The sequence below is a fragment of the Sorex araneus genome, chromosome 1 (genome assembly GCF_027595985.1).
Source record: "Sorex araneus isolate mSorAra2 chromosome 1, mSorAra2.pri, whole genome shotgun sequence".
Lineage (NCBI taxonomy): Eukaryota > Metazoa > Chordata > Mammalia > Eulipotyphla > Soricidae > Sorex > Sorex araneus.
This window is the reverse complement of record NC_073302.1, coordinates 152,341,490-152,364,547: the sequence shown is the minus strand read 5'-3', so window position 1 is coordinate 152,364,547 and position 23,058 is coordinate 152,341,490. Positions and strand designations below refer to the sequence as shown.

Sequence of the window (23,058 nt, the reverse complement as noted above, 5' to 3'; positions counted from 1 at the left end):
CCCGGCAAGCTACTGAGAGTATCCTGCCCGCATGGCAAAGCCTGGCAAGGTACCCGTGGCATATTCAATATGCCAAAAACAGTAACAAGTCTTATAATGGAGACGTTACTGGTGCCTGCTCAAGCAAATTGATGAGCAATGGGATGACAGTGCTACAATGCTGCAGTTTTTATTGTATATTTATGTACCAATAGTCACTGCAATTAGTTTGAAACCAGAAGATATCATGTTAAGTGAAGTATGTCAGAGGGAAAAGGACAACTATTGGATGATCTCACTTATATCTGTGGTATACAAGAGTAACAAGACTAATGAATGGAAGGTATCAGATGATGTCAAAGCCTTGAATCAAATTATCTTTCTACAGTGTTTATTTTATTTTTGGCTCCCACTAGTGTAAGGAATCACTCCTGATGATGCTTGGGAGACCATATGCAGTAAAAGGGAATCAGGGTTTGCCTATACAAAACAAGGATCTTAATCCCTGTACTATCTTGTTTACTTCCTTTCTTTAGTGTTTGAAGTGACATATGCTTAATGGAAATTATTCTGGAAATATTTAACAAACCAATCCTAACAGGTCCAAAGAAGGAAAATTTTCTACTTTTGATTTTGAAAGCAGCAGCTAAAAAGATTTCACTAATAGAAAATAACAATAAAATCATACAGAACTTACCTCTCAACACACCCCAAATACTGCTGGCACTGAGGTAAGCCGTCTGTTCTTTTACCGTCAACTTATCTTGAATTATTCAAATGAAATATACACCATACCAGCAAAAGAAAAGATAATCATATGATCAATTGAAGTACAGAAACTTTTGACAGAATTCAACATACACTCATAATAAAAAAAAATAACCCTCAACAAAATAGAGATAGGAGGAACCTTCCTCAGGGTAGTAGTGGCCATTTGTAACAAAACCACAGCCAACATCATACTCAATGGCACATGGTAAATATAAAATCTAGACTTGTACAGCTCTATGATGTCTGAACAATTCAGTCATCCATGACATATTTAGAACATATCCCTGCTAGTAAGGGATACATGTCTGTAACACTGTAGCACTGTCGTCCCATTGTTCATCGATTTGCTCAAGCGGGCACCAGTAACATCTCCATTGTGAGATTTGTTACTGTTCTGGCATCTCCAATACGCCATGGGTAGCTTGACAGGCTCTGCCATGTGGGTGGGATACTCTCGGTAGCTTGCTGGGCTCTCTAAGGGGGACGGAGGAATCTAATCCGGGTCAGCTGCACTAAAAAACTAATAATCTAAAAAAAAAGTAATCTTGTCTTTCTATCTCTGTCCCTTCTTGTCTGATAGTATTTAGTTATATTTATTTTAGGGGAAAAACTTATTCTATTGAAAAACTTAAGAGTTCTGGATATCATGGAGTATTATTTTGACAGGAGGCAGCAATGAGGTGTAGAAGGAACAGGGCAATTCCTGGGGACAGCCCTACCCCATCCCCATCTGTGGGTCCAGTTCCCTAGTCTGGGTGGGTATGGAACAAGGTGGCAGAGAGTAGCCAACCGATGCTTTTAGAGCATTGTTTGGCTTTGCCAACCCTAGTTTAGCCAGGCTGCTTCCCTGGCACATGGACTGGAGAGAGGGACTCACAACAGGTTGAGCATTTTCGGGCAGCTATAGAGTGCACAAAGAGAAAGCACAGAAAGGGAGAAAGAAACACAGATATTAGTTCACAGAGCGAGAGGAGAGCGCCTCCCTGTGATCCATGCAAACATGCAGAATGTGTCTGTGTTTAGTTTCTTCCTCTGCTGAGGCAGGGTGTAGACTTAGTCACCTGGTCCCCACACTAAAGTGTCATGGGACAGGGCCTGGCAGAAACATGACAGTGGGAACAGACTCTCATTGAGGGGAAAGGCAAAACAGAAAGCACTGATGGAGCCTGGGGGGGGGGGGGTGCTGGGCTAATTCCAAGAGCAAAAATAATTGCTCTTGCTACAGCAACGCCAAGATATTTTGGTACAAGGTACACCACAGGAAGTTCTACATGATGTCTTGCTGATCTTACAATATTCTGCGACAAAGAAAGGGCCAAGTGAGAAAAGCACTTGAACACCATTTCTGTCAATTCTGGGGGAGCAGGGATGGTGATGGAAGAAAGATGTCCACGTTTGTTCACTCATGGCCGAAGTCAATGGAGAGTACCAGATGTCTGTGTTCAGACCCCAACAAACGTCAACTATACAGATGCTTGCCTCGCCACCCTTCCAATCATAACTAAACACAGAGATGGGAAGTGAGACACTCCTTAAAAGCTAGAGACTGGAGCTGGAGAGAAAGTAAAGCAAGAGAAAGCAAAGCAGGTAGGGTACATGCCTAGCAACACTACCAATCTAGATCTGATCCCCAGAACCCAATATGGTCCCGAAAATACAACCAGGAGTGATCCCTAAGAATAGCACCAGGAATAAGCCCTGAACACAGCTTTGAGGGTGTGACCCCCTCAAAAAACCAAAACCAAAACCAAAATCAAAACCAAAACCAAAACCAAAACCTTGGGACTATACCCATATTCTAGACCCATAAAGATAATTTTTAAGGGTTTTTGTTGTTGTCACTATGTCACTATATTAAGTAACATGTTTACATGACAATGCTCATGGTTTTGATGCATAGTTACTACATTTCACCACAAACAAAGGGATACATGACTGGAATATGTCTCCTTATCTAGGTAGGGAAAAATATTCCCAACAACCATGAATCATATGAAACTCTCAAGTGACCTTCAGCTAACAAGACAATCTTTACCTCAGGAGACCATGATGTTAAGTTAGCAAGCCAGGCTAAAATGCTATTGTTCTGATGAGTACAAGCAAATCCTGTTTCCCCTCATTCTCTATCCAATTTTTAATTAGCTACCCAAAACTCACCATCCTACTGATAACTGTATAAAAATTTTTCTCACTTTGTAGTCGTGAAATCTCCCAGAAATAGCATGAATCCTTTATAAAAACATTTGGCATATATTTATGATTACACCCAGTAACTGAAGTTTGATGATAGTTAAATGGATTCTGGGGCCTGAAGCTCAATATTACAGTGAGCAAGGAACTTGCCTTGCATATGGGTGACCCAGGTTTGATCCCTGACACCACCTATGTCCCTTGAGCCTGCCTGGAGTGATCCCTGAGCACAAAGTAAGAACTAAGCACTGAACGACTGCCAAAACCAAAAACAATAGTTTTGATCCAACTCAATGCAAAACCAGAACTACAACACAGTTAAGATATTTTGTTACCCAGATCACTTGGGTTCATAACCCCCTAGGATGGGGGGAGTGGCCCCTTGACTTTTCAGTCATCCTATGCGCTCTTTGCAAACAAGAATAAGTTTTCTTGCTTTAATAGGCTTATGTGAAAATGACATCAATGTATTTGTCATTAAAAATAATATTACAGATGGGGCTAAAATCCTCTTTGAGAAACTCACTCAACTCCTCTACTTCCCTCAGAAGAAACGCTAATCAGGCTCTTTCTTAGGTATTTACATACACAACCATGGCAAAACATATATCACTGCTTTCCCATGTGTTATTGTGTATAGTTAACACAATTATATAACTATGCAACTATAGTGGCAGAGTCTCTTGCCCCCGCGTCTGACTGCCTTCACCGGGGCTCCTCAGAGAGGGTGGGTTGAGTTTCCCTCCCTGCCCTGAGCAGAGCCCCAGCAGCCGAAGACCTCCAGAACCCAGTCACAGCCATGCTCAAGGCCCCTCTTCTCACGTTCAGATGAGCCTCATGTATGAAGGAACCGACAGAGGAACCCAGGTGTGTGTGGGATCCGGGGCTGAGATCTCCAAGCCTTCTCAGATTGGGACTGGGCCTCTTCCACCCAGATGCCCCATTTTCCAGTAGCTAGGGGCTCACACCCACAAACTGCCCCCAGCGTGTAATCCCATCAACGGCCAACATCCAGAGACTATAAAACCAAGCTCCCAGAAGCAGAAGCGACATCTTTTAGACTAGTTCTACCTCTCAGAGAACCTGCAAGCTACCGAGAGTTTCCTTGCCCGCATGGGAGAGCCTGGTAAGCTCCCCGTGGCGTATTCATATGCCAAATATAGTAACAATGATGGGTCTCATTCTCCTGACCCTGAAAGAGTCTCCAATGTGGCACCGTTGGGAAGGACGAGTAAAGAGAGGCTGCTAAAATCTCAGGGCTAGAACAAATGGAGACTACTCAAGAATATCAATGATCAACGGGATGATGATGATGATGATGATGATGATGATTGAGTATAGTGTTGTATAAATGCTGCCCTGCAGAATACTGAGACTTCCTTCCTTTGACTGACTTGATGTCTGTTCTTTATAACATTGTTTCTTTATTATTACCTCTTATATAAGATCTCCCCCGGGATGAACTGAACAGAACCACTCTTGTGTTGATGAACATTCAGTTTTTTTTTCATAATTCATCACTATTGTAAGTAAGTTGAATCAAACACCCCTGATATGTCTATTTTCCTACAACAGAAATGAGTCGATTTCTAATTTGGAGGTTTATACATTGTTGTTTTGTGGGGTTTTGTTTGTTTGTTTGTTTGGCTTTAGATTTTATTTTTTGGGAAGGGACATACCCAGATGGAGCTCAGTGCTTAATTCTGGCTCTGGGCTTCTGGAAGTCCTGGGGGATCATATAGGGTACCAGGAATTGAATTCCAGTCAGCTGCATGCAAGGCAAGCGCTCTGCCTGCTGTACTGTCTCTCTGGTCCCTTGCAATGTTGTTTCTAATAGATAGTAACAGGCTTGCCAATTTCTATGCTTCCTCAGATTCTGGAACATCAATTGATAGTTTGCTATTTCCATTTGTAGGTATTTTTTTCATCATCAATACCAACTAGTTCTAAACTTAAACTTTAGTTTTCAAACAAAAATAAATATTTATATCACTGTATCACTATTATCCTGTTGCTCATGGATTTGCTCAAACGAGCACTAGTAATGTCTCCATTGTGAGACTTGTTGTTACTGTTTTTGGCATATTGGATATGGCACAAGTAGCTTGCCTGGCTCTGCCGTGGGGCGAGATATTCTCAGTAGCTTGTCGCGCTCTCCAAGAGGGTCGGAGGAATAGAACCTGGGTCAGCCTCGTGCAAGGCAAACGCCCTACTCACTGTGCTAATCAGGAAGTATTCTTTTCATAAGTGAAAGGATTTACAAACCTAATCGGAAGATAAGTTTTTTGTTGTTGCTGTTGTTGGTTTATTTATTTATTTATTTATTTTGCTTTTTGGGTCACACCGGGCAATGCACAGGGGTTATTCCTGGCTCTGCACTCAGGAATTACTCCTGGCAGTTCTGGGAGGATCATATGGGATGCTGGGAATCAAACCTGGGTGGGCCGCATGCAAAGCAAACACCCTACCCACTGTACTATCACTCCAACCCTGAAAGACAAGTTTTAAACCTCCGTTTTTGATATACACCATCTTCTGGTATTTCTGTATTGAAAACAGAAAAAATTCCTTGGCAATTTAATGACCGTATCTATTGCAACTCATATTGCAAAACCAAAGACTGCCTGGAAGCTTCTACTGAAATTACATGACGATAACAACAAATTATCTGTTCCTCTTATAAGAACAGTTAGAGAAATGAAGAGAAATAAAATTCTTTTTTGCAAAGTGATGTTTAAAATCTCTCCACCTAGAAAATGAAGAAATGTACTTAATTCCTCCCCAGGCAGTCTGAGAACAAGTCATTCTTATAAGATATTATGTTTCTGTCACTGAGGTTTGTAAAAAGGAGGTAGACAGGCAAGTACATGTTGTACTCACAGGATTCATTTGAAGAGATACTGGGGAAAGAGTCGCACTTTGATTCATGAACCACTGAGACCAGCAGTTTCTGCAACTTTGCTTTATGCTCAGACTCAGTCGGGCCTTGATACTTTATGTCGTTACCAAAAATATCCTTATGGTACCTGCATGATAGATAAATTGAAACAAAATTTGGAAGCACAGTAGTCAACTTGGAATAAACATGTGGTGATGTCTGAGAAGCATGCTACCCATATTAGTCCAGCAGGAGGCTCTCAATCAAACTGCGCAGTGCTGTCATCTGGGAATGGCCGACTCTCTGAGAGTGAGATTCAAACATGACACTCCCAAGTAAGTCCTAAAAATCAGCAATCAAATCTCTAAGGATACTTCCATTACTTCTGCAGATACACCTGACTTCTCACCAGAGATTCAGTGGGTTGCGTGTGTGGCTGGTGTTAGGAAGACTTCACTTCCAAGTGAACGATGAAAATAGAACTTTCTCTTTTACATGGAGGGCTCCTGAAGTGGTACTCAAGGGAACCAGGACCTCTTTCTACAATTCTTGGCCAACTCGACCAATCAGAGAGCAAAGTTTGATTTGGGCCCTGTGGTGACTCAGGCCATCTCGCCAGTGCTAAGAATCTCTAGGACCAAACCTGGTGTTTCGCAGTGGCCTATGTTGGTGCCTGGGAATCAAACTGGGCTTGGTCACAAGCAGATTTTTTAAAAAAAATTTTAATTAAATATTAAGGCATCGTTATTTACGTAACTGTTCATAGTTGAGTTTCAGGAGTACAATGTTTAAACCCTGATCCCACCACCAGTGTCCACTTCCCTCCACCATTGTCCCCAGGTTCCTTCCCAGGAAGAATTTTTAAGTTTGATTATTGCAGTTTTGATCTCAAGCATGCAATATTGTTGGCTCTGTAGTTTATGTATGTATGCCTATACCCTATACATTCAAGTATATGTCTACACCACACCTCTATACCACAAATGAGCTCAAGGGATCTCACCCCTGCACTGTCACCTCCTATCCATCTCTTCTTAATTCTCCTAACTCAGTTTCTTTCCTTCCCTTTTCATTTTTGTGACCAAGGGTCAAAGGTAAACTGGGTATGCCCCGTTTTTGCAAACACCAGGTGAGTTCATATCTGGTCTTTTAAAACTGGTTTTTGCATTCTCCAGCCCTGCCTGGGGCCTACAGGTGCAGAGAGTCTTAACGCTCATCTGGGCAATAATGAACCTTTGGGGAGGAAGGAGACAGTAAGTACGTCCCGCACCAGAGAGTTCCAGCCCAGAGAGTTCTCAGAACACAAGCACCTCAGGGCAGCGCTGCCTACACAGTGTCCTGGGAGGGAACAGTGTGTGGCTCCCCAAGTGCATCTGCTTTGGGCAGGGGGGTGACTGTGGGCTGACACCAGAGGAGGCAAAGGGAGACAGACATGAAAGGACCCTGAGAAGTGGGGCTCGGGAATTAAACAAAGAGGAACCAAATAGAAAGGACAGGGGTTATGGCACTTGCTTTGCGCTCAGCCAACGCGGGTTCTATTCTTGGCACCCTATATGTCTCCTGAGTCCTGCCAGTAGAGAGCCCTGAGCACAGAGCAGGGAGTAAGCCCTGAGCACTGTCAGGTGTGGCCCCACAGCCCTCACCCCCTAAAAAAGATAGCTGGAGGGCAAGGCTCTGGGGAGCAGGAAGAAAAGGAGAAACCTTCGCACCGACACTGTGGAGCAGTTGGGTGGAAACAGGCAGCTTGTAAGGAACAGAGATTTGGGGAGAGCGTCCCAGCAGCACCCCATCCTCTCCATCTCCGCTCAGAAGGAGCAAGGCCAGCCTGGGAGCAACCTCCTCTTCCCCTTAGTGTCGGGCAGGTTGACGGGGCTCAGGCCAGGAGGCTGGGGGAGTGGAAAGGTGTGGGGAGAGCTGGGGTGTCTGTCCGCCTGGGTTCCAGGAGCCGCTGTAGTTCCCATACTCAGGACTGCTCGGGTCTCTGGTCTCTCAGGGACACTTTCCAGTGACTGAAATTCAGGAGAAGAGTCCAAAAGGAGGCTTGGTGACGTAACTGTGGCCTGGAGTGGTCTCCGTGGTTCTGCAGTCCCTGTAAGCAAATCCCCTCCACACCAATCCCGGGGAAGGGGGGCGGGAGAGGGTGGGGGGGGGGTGCTCACCGAATGAAAGCTTCCTGCAGGATGGAGCAGGTGGGGCCGACTCTGGAAAAGTGCTCATGCTTGATCTGGAAGGTCTTGGGGGACAGGTGCAGTAGGCGCGGAGACATCCTCACAGAGAGCGGCAGGGGCCACAGTCCCAGGTCCGGGGTGGCACCGGCACAGGGAGCCTGCAAAGCCAGCGCCGCCAGGAGAGACAGCAGCTGGGACAAGCAGGGCCGCTGCAGCGCGCGCTGCTCCATGGAAACTTGAAGGCTCTTGGTCCAGTCGAGCCGGGGTTGTACAGGAGGGGCACGTGGTACCCGACTTCCAGGGAACTGGGAAGAGGCCTGAAAGCGTCGGAGTCACTCACTCAGAAGGCTGCACTCCTCCAGACTACAGAACGTCCCGGGCGGAGTCCTCCACCCCGCCTCCAGGCCCAGTGGAAACGCCCCTTGAGCTCAAGCCCCGCCTCCAGACCCGGTGAGACCACCCCTGGGATCAGACTCTGCCCCCAGCTCCGCCTCCAGGTCTTGTGGGACTTCCCCTTTCACACTTGGGCTTCAACCCTCCTAAGTGTGCCCCAGAGAAGAAACCAACATTCAACCTGAAGTTCTGATGAGGAATTAATCCTCCGAGTATTATTTTTCACAAACGTTTTAAACCGTGTCAGATGTGTTTCCTATGAGTAGATCCATCTACTAAATGTTCTACTAAGTGTCAGTGGATTAAAGGGGCCACTGCATCTTCAGCTCTGTATAGCACGAACAAGATGCCTAAAACTACAATTTTTAAAAAGAAATTTATTGAATCACTGTGAGATAGTTACAAGCTTTCATGTTTGGGTTACAATCACACAATGATCAAACACCCATCCCTCCACCAGTGCACATTCCCCACCACCAATATCCCGGGTATACCCCCCCTTTCCCACCCTCCCCTGCCTCTGTGGCAGACAATATTTCCCATACTCTCTCTCTCTCTACTTTTGGGCATTATGGCTTGCAACACAGACACTGAGAGGTCATCATGTTTGGTCCATTATCTACTTTTGGCATGCATCTCCCATTCTGACGATTCCTCCAGCCATCATTTTCTTAGTGATTCTTCTCTATTCCAGCCTTCTCTCCTTCGCTTATGAAGCAGGCCTCCAGCTATGGGGCAATCCTCTTGGCCTTTGCATCTACTGTCCTTGGGTGTCAGCCTCTTGTGATATTATTCTATACTCCACAAATGAGTGCAGTCCTTCTATGTCTGTCCCTCTCTTTCTGACTCATTTCACTTAGCATGATTCTCTCCATGTCTATCCATTTATAAGGAAATTTCATGACTTCATCTCTCCTAACAGCTGCATAGTATTCCATTATGTAGATGTACCAAAGTTTCTTTAACCAGTCATCTGCTAAAACTACATCTTATCAAGCAACTTGGTTTTTGGAAAACCACTGGATAGGGTGACAGCTTTAATTAAAGTTATGCCTGTCCTCTAAAAAAGAGACATCTCTGTTGCAAGGTAGAATATCAATATCTAAGATGTCACTGAATTCACTAAGTAGACAATTACTACATTGGTGAACCTAGTTCAAAGGAAAGTTAAATGGGGATGGGATGAGTTGGTTGAATAGTTTAGTGGTTTGTGTACTGTAGTGATTTTTTTCACTGTAACTGAGCCTGGGTCTGAGATGGAAAAAATAATTCTTGATAACAACTTGTACTATTTGTTCCCCGGCCACTATCTACATATAATTTGGATATTTACAGTTTCATTATTCACTGTATCACTGTCATCCTGTTGTTCATCGATTTGCTCGAGGGGGTGCCAGTAATGTCTCCATTTGTCCTAGCCCTGAGATTTTAGCAGCCTCTCTTCACTTGTTCTTCCCAATGGTGCCACATTCCAGGCTCTTTTAGGGCCAGGGGAATGAAACCCATCATTGCTACTATTTTTGGCATATTGAATACGCCATGGAGAACTTGCCAGGCTCTGCCATGAGGGCAGGATACTCTCAGTAGTTTGCTTTGTTCTCCAAGAGGGAGAACTAGACAAGAGGTCATTTGGGGCCTCGCACCTCTAGGAGCTGTTTTATAATCTCTGAATCTTGGCCATTGATGAGATTGCACAGCACCAGGGGCAGTTTGTGGGTGTGACTGCCTAACTACTGGAATATGGGAAATCTGGGTGGAGGAGGCCCAGTCCCAATCTGAGCAGACTTGGAGATCTCAGTCCCAGGGCCCACACACCTGGGTTCCTCTGCTTGTTCCTTCATACGTGAGACTCATCAGAGCTTGTGGAGAATGGCCGTGAGCATGGCTGTGCTGGGTTCTGGAGGTCTTCAGCTGCCGGGGCTCTGCTCAGGGAGGGGAAGGAAACTCGATCTGCCCCCCCTCCAAGGGGCACCAGCCAGGCGTGGGAGTGGGAGACTCTTATTATTTCATTATTATGACCATACAATTCAAGTAGATTCTATACTCCATTGCTTGTCAAAAAAAGTTGGATGCCCAGAATAATTTCTTCACACTATAGGTGATGATAATGCCTCCCTGGAAGAATAGAGTAGTGAGGAGTGTGGTGGTATGGGAGCAGAAACTTTATCAGAAAAATACACACAAAAGTGAGGGCACCTTGCTGAGTCCTAGTTTTTATTTTTATTAATTTTATCAAAGGCACCATGATCTAAAAATGTTGTTAATTATAGGGTTTCACGCATACGTTACTCAACACCACACCCTCCACCAGTGTCTGCTTTTGCATTCCTCCATCATTGTCCCAGTGGCGCCCCCCTCCGCCTCTAAACTCTCTGCTCCCCCTATGGTTAAGCTCACTTCTATAGACCAGGTTCCATTGCCCTTGCTCATTTGTTATTCACCTACTATGTTTCTCTACATCTCACATGTGAGAGATCATTCTGTACTTGTCCCTCTCCTTCTGACTAACTTCACTCATTCTTAATATGATACCTTTTAGATCCATCCATGTAGCAGCAAATTGCATAATTTTATCTGGTTCTTATTGCTAAATCAAATTTTAATTTATCCCACCTGCTAATAAAACACGGCATAGGACACAGGATATTGTATTGCTACATGCTTGAACTCTGATGAACTGGAGAAGTGGGCTAGCTTCAGCTGGACCAGCCATACTTACCTTTCCTGTGGGTTCCATCCAGATATCATTTACTGGTTGATTTGATGTAAAACTAATAAGATGGCTGACTAGAATGCTAGTGAATTTTCTTTATATTGCCACCATCTCCCAGGATCGTCCTCTTCATAATGTTTTTTTTTAAAGAATTTTATTTTATTGAATCACTGTGTGGAAAATTACAATTCTTTCAGGCTTAAGTCTCAGTTATACAATGCTGAAAAAACCATCCCTTCACCAGTGCCCATATCCCACCACCAAAAAAAAAAAAAGCACATCTCCCATCCCGCCCCCCTGCGCCCCCGCCATGTAACTGATAAATTTCACTTTACTTTCTATTTACTATGGTTACATTCAATATTTCTACACAAAACTCACTCTTATTGTTAGGAGTACCCCACTAATCAGACCTGTTGTGAAGAGATATGAGGTCGGTTTGGGATTTCTGTACTTTAGCAACTAAGTCCAGGGAGATTTCTTCCAGATATTGGATCATTGCAAGCTTGTAGACCCCATCTGTGGTCGTCATAATATGGCGGTCACCACGCCCTTTACCCCCAGCAAGGAAAAGGCGAGAGAGAGAAATACCTTTCCCCTCCTGGGTGGGCGTGGGGCCGTGGCTTAGTTCTCAGTCTGGAGACATTCTGCGAGGAGCTGCCCATGCCGAAAAATTTAGCTGACGTCTGGAGTCACGTTCATGCAGCTGCGGAGAGGCTGCTCACACGTGCGGCCCCCGGGATCACGTCTTGGCGGCGGGAGGGGCAGGTCCATAATTTTTTTTTTCAATCCATGTTTCTTCAAGTGGTTTCTATAATTGTGAACTGGGCAGGAGAGATAGCTCAATGGCTGGAGCTCATGCTGTACATGACGAAGGCCTGGGTTCAATCCTCAACATCACACAGTCCTCCAAACACATCAGAGAGGTACCCCAGCACCTTTCTTAAGTTCATTACTTAATTTCCCTCCCAGGTTTCACTGTTCAGTGGTATGAACTGAACTACATGTTTAGGAATATATCAGGAATAAATCAGGTTTAGGAAAACCTCCTGATTTATTCCTAAAAAAATAAGTTATTGACTTGAGGGTAAAGCCACCTTCCTTTGCTGTGTCTTTCACCAAGTCTCCAGAGATTGTGTATAATCACCTTTCCAAGAACCACCATGCACCATATTATACAGGAGATTTTCAGACACACTGTTGTCACAATTGTGCAGACAAACAGTGAAGTTTGGGGCTTTGTTTAAACAAATAATGAACACTAAGCTCTAAGCATTTGAGTAGTATTTTAATGCGTCCCACTTTTTGTTTTGATATGGATTCAAACTCTAACTTAGGGGACAGAGGTTCATATTATTTAACTGCTTGGGCTCTGAAAAGTTTATAAGCACGCTTTAGAGCTCATGATGAAATCTAAAATTACGGCGGCCTCTCCGCAGCTGCACGAGCATGACTCCAGAGGCCAGCTAAACTACTTTTGGTATCGGCAGCTCCTTGCAGGATGTCTCCATACTAAGAACTAAGCCACAGCCCCATGCCTGCCCAGGAAGGGAAAGGTATTTCTCTCTCTCGCCTTCTCCTTGTCGGGGGAGGGGGGTGGGGGGCAGGGAGTGCTGACCACCATATTATGAGGACCACAGATGAGAGTTACAAGCTTGCAATGATCCGATATCTGGAAGAAATTTCCCTGGACTTAGTTGCTAAAATACAGAAATCCAAAAACCATTCGGGCGCAATAGCAGCCGCGCGACCTCCTATCTCTTCACAACAGGTCTGACTCTAAAGGGGAACTCCTAACAATAATAGTGAAGTGTTTGTTGAAATATGGAATGTAACCAAAGTAAAGAGAAAGTAAAGTGAAATTTATCAGTTACGGGGGGGGGCACGATGGGAGGTATACTGGTGTTTTTGTTTTTGTTTTGTTTTTTTTTTGGTGGTGGAATACGGGCACTGTGAAGGGATGGTTGTTTCAGCATTGTATAACTGAGTCTTAAGGCTGAGAGCATGTAATTTTCCGCATGGTGATTCAATAAAATAAAATAAAATAAAAGAACCCATTTCTTCTAAAAAAAAAAAAAAGAAATCTAAAGGTACAGTGACTGGAGGTTATCACAGTCTTATCCTGGTTTATTTGGCACTAAGAAGACAGAACACCCAGGCATATATCAGGACAACAAACTGTCTAATTATCAAGCTATAAATCCTCAAGATCAAAGTTTACTGTTCAAACAGAGGAGTGTCTTGGGCTAAGAACTTTAGGGCCTTGCAAATGGAGAGAAATTTAGGAGTAGCAACAATTTTTCTCACTTTATTGATTGGGAAGATATTATTATTCAGTCCATCCAAAGAGCTGAAAAAGGAGATGTTTTAAAATTTACTTTGGTACTGGGGTTGCCCATTTCTCTTTGAATAGTGGTATTGAAAATAATCACACATGAGTTACACTATGTGCATTCATACTTGTTACTATCAATAAAGACTCAAGTTAGGAAGATAGCACCAGAACTAACAACACATGCTTTTCTTGCCAGGAACATTGCTGGCCCTGAGCATCACTGTGTACAGATCCAGAGACCCCCGGTATCACCATCGGTATCCATGAAAGCTCCGCCTGTGCACTGTTGGGTGAACTTTGGTGTTCCCGGGCCACTCAGCACCCTCAGGTAACTTACAGCCCATTTGCCTTAGATTCATCAGGAATATCACCAACGTCTCCTGAGCTCTGTTTGGGAGACTCCCTCACTCTCACTCCCCAGTCAATAAAAAAATAAAAAATATGGGACTATAATGAGTGATACTACCTTATTTTTCAAATCTAATTCTCAGAAAAAAAATAGACAGCTCATTCATGAAATGGATAAAAAAAGCGCTACAGGTTCAAAGATTAAGATTTTATTCAAAAGCAATTTACATGATTTCAAAATTAAGTTACTGAAGGCGATCATAGTAATTAATGCTGTGGGATTTTCCCCTTCTACAGTCTCATTTTTTAAATATTTTTTGTTTAAACTCATGATCACAATATCCAGGAGAAAGGGGTTGTGCAGCTATTCCACGTCTAAAGGAGAGGAAAAAGAGCCAGTGTGAGTAAAAGTTGTCTTATATTTTTATAAGCGATTTCCATGTTCACATATTTCAAGAATCACTAAAAGCATGCAGGGTATTAATCATTCAAAAAGGACTCAGTAAGAAACTATAAACAGCTATTGTATACATATTTGTTTTATAGATAGTGTTTATATAATTCCAAGTACATCATAGGCATTTCTTTGGTTCCTGTTGTTTTTCCTCGTGGGAAGGGGGTCACATTGGAGCTCAGGGCTTACTCCTGGCTCTGTGTTAGGTTCCACTCAGGAGGAACATATGGGTGGTGGGGGATCAAACTTAAGTCAGCCCTGTGCAAGGCAAGTGCCCTACTGACTATCTCTCCGGCCCCTCATACCTACAAAACAAAGATAGTACCCAATTTCTTTCTCTCTCTCTTTTTTTTTTAGGGGAAAGTGTGAATGCAGTCATCAGTAGGACCTTACTGATGATGTAGTCCACTAAAGAAAGGTGGGAAAAATATTCCCACCCTGAGCCTGTGGTTCACCCACTACCACAAATTCTGCAATCGAGTTTCCTACATTTGGGGTCAGCGGTTCTGAAAGGCAATGGATAACCTCACCCTGGGAAAATCACCTTCATGATCATGGTATTTTTCCAGCCAGGTAAGAATAGTAGTACCTAATTTCCATTTAAAACACTACTTCTAAAGTGACATCAACATTTTTATTAATAGCAGAAATCAAAAACAGCCTAAGAAGCTTACCCATATTATAGAAGGTTGTTAAAAATCATGCTCAATTTCATTGTGCCTTAGCTTAAAATATCTGTGTTTTCATACCTGACCATTCTGCAGCGGTGAACTGTCAGTCTCTCATGAGCATCGGACAAATCACGGACCTTTTGGTGACTCCAGAGTCTCTCACCAACTGCACTTGCACGAGGCCTAAAATTAAAACCACACCCCCCCCCAAAGAAGTTTGAATGCATATTTTCTTAGGGAAATATCTAAGTCATATGCCTGAGGCAAGTTCTGATGTTTTGGAAAGAAAAGGAAATGAAAACGGAGACAAGTAAATTTGAACATGGCCAAACTCGTACCATAATCTTGGAATGAAGTTAGTTTCATCCACATATTCTCCCCATAAACAGGCTTCTCCGCCAATCACACGTTGTCTTTGTTCCTCAGAACCTGCATAAAAATCATTGAATTAATGTCAGTTAAGTAGCAGCAGCTCAAGGATTACATAGAGGTGACAGTGATTACTTCTATCTTCATCCTAAGACAGTGTTTCTCTTCTGGAGTCGTCAGTAGGACCTTACTGATGATGTAGTCCACTAAAGAAAGGTTGAAAAATATTCCCACCCTGAGCCTGTGGTTCACACATGCTTATTAGCAAATGTTGGCTAATAGAGTGGGGTATTAAGGATATCCTCATATTTTTGTTTTATGCAAACTGATGTGAAAATCAGTGTTCACCCTTAGTAACTTTGTAAAAGTCTACCCAAGAAATGGAAGATAGGATACAAGTGATGTCCCTCCTACTTGGCATTAAAATCTTGACTACCTCAATGTTTTCTCTTACAGCCATCATGAAATTTTGATATTCAGAAAATGTTCTCCAGAGAAACAATAGCAATTCATGATGTACAAAGTTTAGAAACTTTTAAAGTGGGACTGGAGTCATAGTATGATGGGTAGTGCACTTGCTTTGTATGCAGCCAATGCCAGTACAATCCCCAGCACCCCATGTGGTACCCTGAGTACACCCAGGAGTGATCTTGAGTGCAAAGCCAGGAGTAAGTACTGCCCAGTATGGTCCCCCAAAACAAACAAAACAAAAAGAAACATTTTAAGAGGCAGAATCTTTTCCTAAAGGAAACAGTGGGTACACAAACATTTGGGAAAAAAATTATTTTGTACCCAAATGTACTAAAGTAGATCTGTTCCTAATGCAGGGGTCTGAAATGGTAAATCTCTACCACTGAGATATTCCCTTCTATCCCTCCGTTATATCTTCTCCTCACTAATGCTTACCCTTCAGATCCCTAAGACCTAAGTCTATAATCTATTGGATAAGGCTGAAGTCCACTTGGGTGTATTCTATTATATAAGCAGTTTAGACGATGAGATACAAGGTTAATGCAGTCAGACATCTTTACAAATGTATTAAAGGAGATGTGGTATATACACACATCACAAGACTAATGCACCCTAACCAAAGATGAAATGCTGTCATTTACAACAACATACATTGGACTAGAGTATAATGGGTTAATGACAAAATCTTTCACATCTGGTCAGTAATCAAACAAAAGAACGACAAAATCAACTCTTTCAAAATGGTGATTACCCAAACAGATTTCTACATCTGTCTCATTTTTGGTATTTTAATTGGTCTTTTCAAGCAACTCAAGCTGATTCAATCTTGAAATGTATTAAGCTCAAACAATTTATAAAACTACAAAATGTATAAACTGTGTATATCTTATCTATATGCAAATTATAAGATTAAATTAACATAAATTTCTTCAAGGTTTTCCAATTTGTTTTCATATTGATGATCATCTTAGTCTCTTCCAAAATTTAGGATATTTGTATTTCTACAGCATCAGAGTTGCCTTACCTCTTTCATTTTTGATTTGGGGGTATGGGTCACTTGTGTTCCCCATGCTCAGAGGACCATGTGGTGCTGAGGTGGAACCCAGATGTCTACTGCAAAGTATGTGCTTTAGTTTTAGAGCCATCTCCCCAGACCTATTTCTCATTTTTTTCATCAGCATTTTCTCTCTTTCTGTCTGGGGGAGTCTAGCAAGGTGATTATAAACCAGTTAGGCCTCTTAATGATATTATCAATAGTCAGAACATCTCAAATGATCAGCTTTTGATTTCATTGATCTTCTGCATGGCTTTTTAAAATTTATTTCTGTTCTTATTTTCATTATTTCTTTGTACAGCTAACTTTCAATTTTGTTTGTTTCTCTTCTAGTGTATTCCCCTTCTAGTTCCTTCAGGTGTTAGATGGTTTACTTGAGAGTTTTCTGGTTTATTTATGTGATCTCTATTCCTATCAACTTCTTTCTTAATAAATCAACTTCTTTATTTTTTTCTTTGAGTCTGATTGCTCATCTCTGCATTTTAATTTTTCTCCAGGTAATTTTATTTCTTCTTCTTGTTTTTGTGGTAGAGACTCCCAAGGATGTCTCAGGAGTCCTGAAACCCTCACATAAGTATGTAATCTATTCTAGAAAATGTTCACTATACTTGAGAAACATATATATTGATTTTTTTAAATACACATTTCTGTATATGACTCAAGTCTGTGTCATCCATTACTTTGTTTGTTTTTGGACCTGACCAGGCAGTGCTCAGGGATTACTCCAGGCTCTGCACTCAGAAGTCAGTCCTGGTAGGCTAGAGGGATCATTTGGGATGCCGGAGATCTAACATAGGATGGCCATGTGCAAGGCAAAAGCCCTACCCTATATACTACATCTTCCCCCCATAAATTACTTAGTCAATGTCATTATATTCTTGTTAATTATTTGAGGTAGGGAGATGAACCATGCCCAGTAGTGCTGGGGGATAGGGAGTATCTCTGCTCAGGAGTGACTCCTGAGAGGATGGGGACCATAGGTGTACCCAGAATTGAACTGGGTCAATCATATGCATAGTAAGTGCCTTACCTCCTGCACACTATATCTCTGATCCTCTTGCTAATTATTATCTGTTCTATTGCAGTAAATGCCATACAATGTTCATATTATCTGAAATTATCATCTTTTTGCTCATATCCCTTGAGGTCTATTAATTATTTTATGTATCCGTGATTATAATTGCCACAGTACTCTGCCGCCTTCAAGACATGCACCTTAACGCCACCATTCTCTCTCCAGCCCAGAGGAAAATACAAGCTGCAGTGGTGGGTCATCTTGAATAGAGAGAAAGGTACCAAGGGAAAGAAGGAACAGAAGTTCAGACACCACAGAAGCAAACTTGTAGGAGCACCAAGACAAAGAATGACTACGCAGTTCTAGTGTACGGTCAGAATTATGAAAGCCTGAGAAAACTACAAGTTGCTCAGGGTATTATCCATCTTCATTCTCTTGATGTTTCAAGAATTTTATTCCAAATGACTTAGAAATTACTTAAAGAGCAAGATTATATGTTATGTAATATATAAATATTAATATTATTTATCAAATTAATTGTGAGACTTATTACAAGTCTCACAATGGAGACGTTACTGGTGCCTGCTCAAGCAAATCTATGAGCAACAGGGATGATAGTTATAGTGTGACAGTGATAGTGATTATAATTCAGGAGGGCTGACTATATTTTGTTTTATGGTTGCTTTATATTTGTCTCTTTTTCCAGTGGTTTCTATTTGAATTTTCTTTTGGATGATTTTCTCCCAGTGATTCTTTCAGTGGGGGCTGGAGCGATAGCACAGCGGTAGGGTGGTCGCCTTTCACGAGGCCGACCCCTGTTCGATTCCTCCGCCCTTCTCGGAGAGCCTGGCAAGCTACCGAGAGTATCGAGCCCACACGGCAGAACCTGGCAAGCTACCCGTGGCGCATTGGATATGCCAAAAACAGTAACAATAAGTCTCTCAATGAGAGATGCCCGCTCAAACAAATCAATGAGCAATGGGATAACAGTGACAGTGATTCTTTCAGCATCCTCATTCTTCTTCTGAGTGTCTCTGCTTCAGAGTTCTGTTTTGTGTTTTTTCTGAGGACGATATTAGTCTCTTGTATCTAACAGTCATTTTCCTTTGGTATTGCTCATAGTTAGGCTGAAGACACTGTCTTACATACACTCCCTCTTGATGATTTGTTATTGGTTCATATTCTAAATTTTTGCATCCATATTACTATATAGTTATTATGTTTCTATTTACCACCATGCTCAAGATTTAGAATTTGGCTCTTCCCATATACAAGATTTCTTTCAGCATTTCTTATAGTGAAGATTTCATGGTAGTAAATAACATTCACTCATTCATTTGTGCAATGTTTTGTCCTCCAATTTTTGGCTGGAATTTTTTATATTTTGAGTTATGTCATTTCACTCTTCCAGCCTGGAAGGTTTTTGTTGAGAATTATGATTAAATCCTGAATAAGGTACATTTTTGTTGTTGCTCTGGCCAGAATTAAATATTTATTGCTCACTTTTGATAACTAACTGTGTCTTAGTGTGTGGGATTTTTTGTCTTTGAACACAGAGGGTAGGGTGTTTGCCTTGCATGCTGCTGACCCGGGTTCGATTCTTCTGTCCCTCTCGGAGAGCCTGGCAAGCGACGGAGAGTATCCTGCCCGCACGGCAGAGCCTGGCAAGCTATCTGTGGAGTATTCAATATGCCAAAAACAGTAACAACAACTCTCACAATGGAGACGTTACCGGTGCCCGATCGAGCAAATTGATGAGCAACGGGATGACAGTGACAGTGACAGTGACACTATCCATTCTGTGATATTCAGCTTGACCTTTGAAGAGGTTTCTTTTCTATTCATCCTATCGCAGGATTTGCTTTTGTGGGGACTTTCTTTTACAATAACAGCTCAGGATTTGAAGTTCTATTCCCACCCCTCTCCCCCACCTCCCACCCAAAAACTCATGTGAGGGGACAAGGGTTGATTCATCCGGGCTATCCTTCAGTCAGTGTCCTGGGTAATGAGGATGAGATGGGGTTATGCAATATCCTGATGCTCCTTCTCCTATGGAGATCAGACCTGTTCCCTCTGTGAGCTCAACAGACCTTACCTTAGGTTCACACTGTTGCCTGCTTCCAATGGTGGAATACTCTGGGGATCGACTTTCAATAAACTGGAAGGAGTCTCAGTCTTCCAACTTTGATCAAATATTCCTCTGCAGAGCCAAAGCTTCTTGGGTTCAAGGTTGGAGGTGGTATATTGTCACCTAAAGTTCCAATGGCTACTGGAACTTATCAGTGATGGCTCAGAGAAGGACTCCTCACCAGCCATACTCTGTCTTATGTTATGATAGCTCTATTTGTTTGTTGAGCTCTGTTTCTTTATAATTGTGGACAGAATTTTTTTTTATTTTAGTAAGAATATCACTATCGCTAGCACAGTGGGTAGGGCACTTACCTTGAACGTGGCCGACCCAGGTTCGATTCCTCTATCTGTCTCGGAGAGCCCGTCAAGCTACCGAGAGTATCCCGCCTGCACGGCAGAGCCTGGCAAGTTACCCATGGCATATTCGATATGCCAAAAACAGTAACAACAAGTCTCACAATGGAGATGTTACTGGTGCCTGCTTGAGCAAATTGCTGAACAATGGGACAAGAGTGCTACAGTGCTACAGTAAGAATATGGTTTCCATCACAAAGTTTAAAATGACTTGGAGGCATGTTTTTCTACATTCACATTTGGATTAAATTAGGTGACAGTAACTAGGTAATATGTAAATATTCCATGATGGCAGAGGTGGGAGATGGGAGGGGGTGGTAGTGAGAAAGGCAGCAAATCAAGGTAAAAATTATTGTTTCTCTTACCAATAAAATCAATAGGCTCTGCTGCATAGTACTTTTCCCAGTCTTCTCCATAGCTGATGTAATCTAAGTACCAGGGGGAGGAAAGGATGATCTGGAAGCCGGCTGCTGAGACTCTTGCTTCTTCATCAGGATAGTTTTCATGTTTCCATATCTGAACTATTGTGTCTGGGTGAAGCTAGGAAGTTACAAGTTGTAATGTATAGCAAGTACAATAGAGGAAAATAAGTCTCAAGCATTTTAGCTAAGAACATAATTTTATCTTTGCTTTCCCCCCCAAAGCTATTTTCCAAAGGTGATTTATTATAGGGACTTAAAATTCAAATATTCGCCAAACATATGGTTAGACTTTTAACTTTTGCAACATGCGACACTATGTAGGTGTCATGAACAGAAAGCATCAAATCCACTTATGCCATCCCAGAGTTTTGATCAAATGATAGTTTAAAAATGTTATCTACCTTTCAGAAAGACTAAAATTTAGTAATTAGACATGTAGATTCTCAGTTACCACAAAAGAAAATAAAAAACTCTGGCTATGTCAGAGAAATGTCAAGTAAAATTAAATGTATACGTTTATAGTTTTTTTTTTTTACAATAAAACTACCTTAACAGAAGGACTTGGTAGAGGCTACTGGAACACATGGTGCTGTTGGGTTCTGTAAACTTGTATACCAATATCATGCCTTTTATTTTATTTATTCATTAAAAAAATTTTCATTAATGAATCACCATGAGGGTACAGTTACAGATTTACATATTTTCGTGCTTGTGTTTCAGTCATGCAGTGCTCCAGTACCCATCCCTCCACCAGTGCCCATTCTCCTCCACCGATGACCCCAGTATCCCTCCCAACCCCTCATCCCATCCCCTCACCCCACCCCACCTCTGGCAGGGCATTCCCTTTTGTTCTCTCTCTCTATCATGCCTTTTAAATACAATGAGGTGAAAATTTAAACAACATAAAAGAAACCTCCAGTGGAATTTTTTATTTATACACTAGAACTATGAATTACACTTTAGCCACAAATATGGTTTCCACACAAATGTCTCTTTGTCAGTTTTCTTTATCACCAGTCATTTATGGTATTTCCTATTTTCCTCTATTCAATCATTTCTGGACATGATGCATTTTTAAAATAAAGCTTTAATAGCATTAAAATAACAATACTCACTTAATTCCCTCTTATTTTTCATTAGTATTGAGTCACTATGAATTACAAAATTATTTATCATTTTCAGATGTACAATGTTCCAGTATCCCTTTAGCAGTGTCCACTTCCTTCCACAAATGTCTCCAGTTTCCCTCCTGCATGCCTTTGTGGCAAGTACATTTCCCAAATTCGTTTAGGCTCTGGAACCTCACTTATTTTTATTAGTCAGCTGTTCTGGGAAAGGACCTTATTTAAAACTATGTGATTGAGAATGACATGAAAGAGTGAAGTAAATGAAGGAAAAGAAACAAGTTTCCTATCTAAATTTAAGTTTTTGCCTAATGAAAGTTTAGAGGAAAAGAAAGCTAATTTCCCCACACTGTTGAGGAAAGCTACATGAGGGTTCCTGCCATACAAGATGATACAAAACTATGTCTTTTATACTTTTTATATAGTTCTAGTATAGTTCTCACCTTTATTTTATCATCAAAAACGTCCTGCCAGACTATGGCTTTCTTCTTTAGCTTTGAAACAATATTCAAAAGTCTGCCATTGAAAAAAATAACAGTTATTTCAGATTGCAAGCTTAACAATTGTTTTCAATATTCATGATTTCTGACCACTCAAGTTGCCTTTTGAAACAACTAAAGTTGGGTGAGACCAAGTAATATGTGATTGGAAACCCCGATTGGGGAGGGAGATGCACTCTAAAAGTAGACTAGAGACTGTACATGATGGCCACTCAATACCCCTATTGCAAACCACGACACCCAAAAGGAGAGAGAGAGAACAAATTGGAATGCTCTGCCACAGAGGCGGAGTGGGGTGGGGGGGATGGGATAGGTGGGTGGGAGGGATACTGGGTTCATTGGTGGTGGAGAATGGACACTGGTGGAGGGATGGGCTCTCGAACATTGCATGAGGGTAAAACAAGCACGAAAATGTGTGAATCTGTAACTGTACCCTCACTGTGACTCACTAATTAAAAAATCAATAAATTATCAAAAAAATAAAAAAATAAAGTTGGGTGAGGACCCACATTCCTTTCTCTCAAATGATTCAGAACTGACTCAGCAGAACAGCTAAAAAGTCATTTACTGTGTTAATGAGCTCATACCCATTCACATGGAAACTCACATATGTGTGCACACAGAAGCCTCTGTTAATTCTATGACAATCTTAGAAGAAACTATTATTTAAGCCTGTGAAGTATCTAAATTACATTCAACCCTTGGAATAATCAGTCCAA

The 23,058-nt window shown here is 41.9% G+C and overlaps 2 protein-coding genes across 2 annotated transcripts in view; both read right to left on the bottom strand.

Annotated features, from left to right (window-relative positions):
* Nucleotides 1-10,437, bottom strand: part of LOC101540296 (beta-hexosaminidase subunit beta-like) — a 33,105-nt gene extending 22,668 nt beyond the window's left edge. The window contains exons 1-4 of the mRNA XM_055123545.1: nucleotides 10,195-10,437; nucleotides 7,978-8,303; nucleotides 5,821-5,966; nucleotides 677-742 (exon numbers count right to left, since the gene is read on the bottom strand). Coding sequence (XP_054979520.1) covers nucleotides 677-742; nucleotides 5,821-5,966; nucleotides 7,978-8,303; nucleotides 10,195-10,233 — 577 coding nt within the window. The 5' untranslated portion in view covers nucleotides 10,234-10,437. The remainder of the gene's footprint in view (nucleotides 1-676; nucleotides 743-5,820; nucleotides 5,967-7,977; nucleotides 8,304-10,194) is intronic.
* A 3,525-nt stretch (nucleotides 10,438-13,962) lies between these two features.
* The window catches only part of LOC101540036 (beta-hexosaminidase subunit beta-like), a 28,807-nt gene continuing 19,711 nt past the window's right edge, over nucleotides 13,963-23,058 (bottom strand). The window contains exons 10-14 of the mRNA XM_004608554.2: nucleotides 22,283-22,355; nucleotides 20,659-20,833; nucleotides 15,239-15,329; nucleotides 14,979-15,083; nucleotides 13,963-14,150 (exon numbers count right to left, since the gene is read on the bottom strand). Coding sequence (XP_004608611.2) covers nucleotides 14,075-14,150; nucleotides 14,979-15,083; nucleotides 15,239-15,329; nucleotides 20,659-20,833; nucleotides 22,283-22,355 — 520 coding nt within the window. The 3' untranslated portion in view covers nucleotides 13,963-14,074. The remainder of the gene's footprint in view (nucleotides 14,151-14,978; nucleotides 15,084-15,238; nucleotides 15,330-20,658; nucleotides 20,834-22,282; nucleotides 22,356-23,058) is intronic.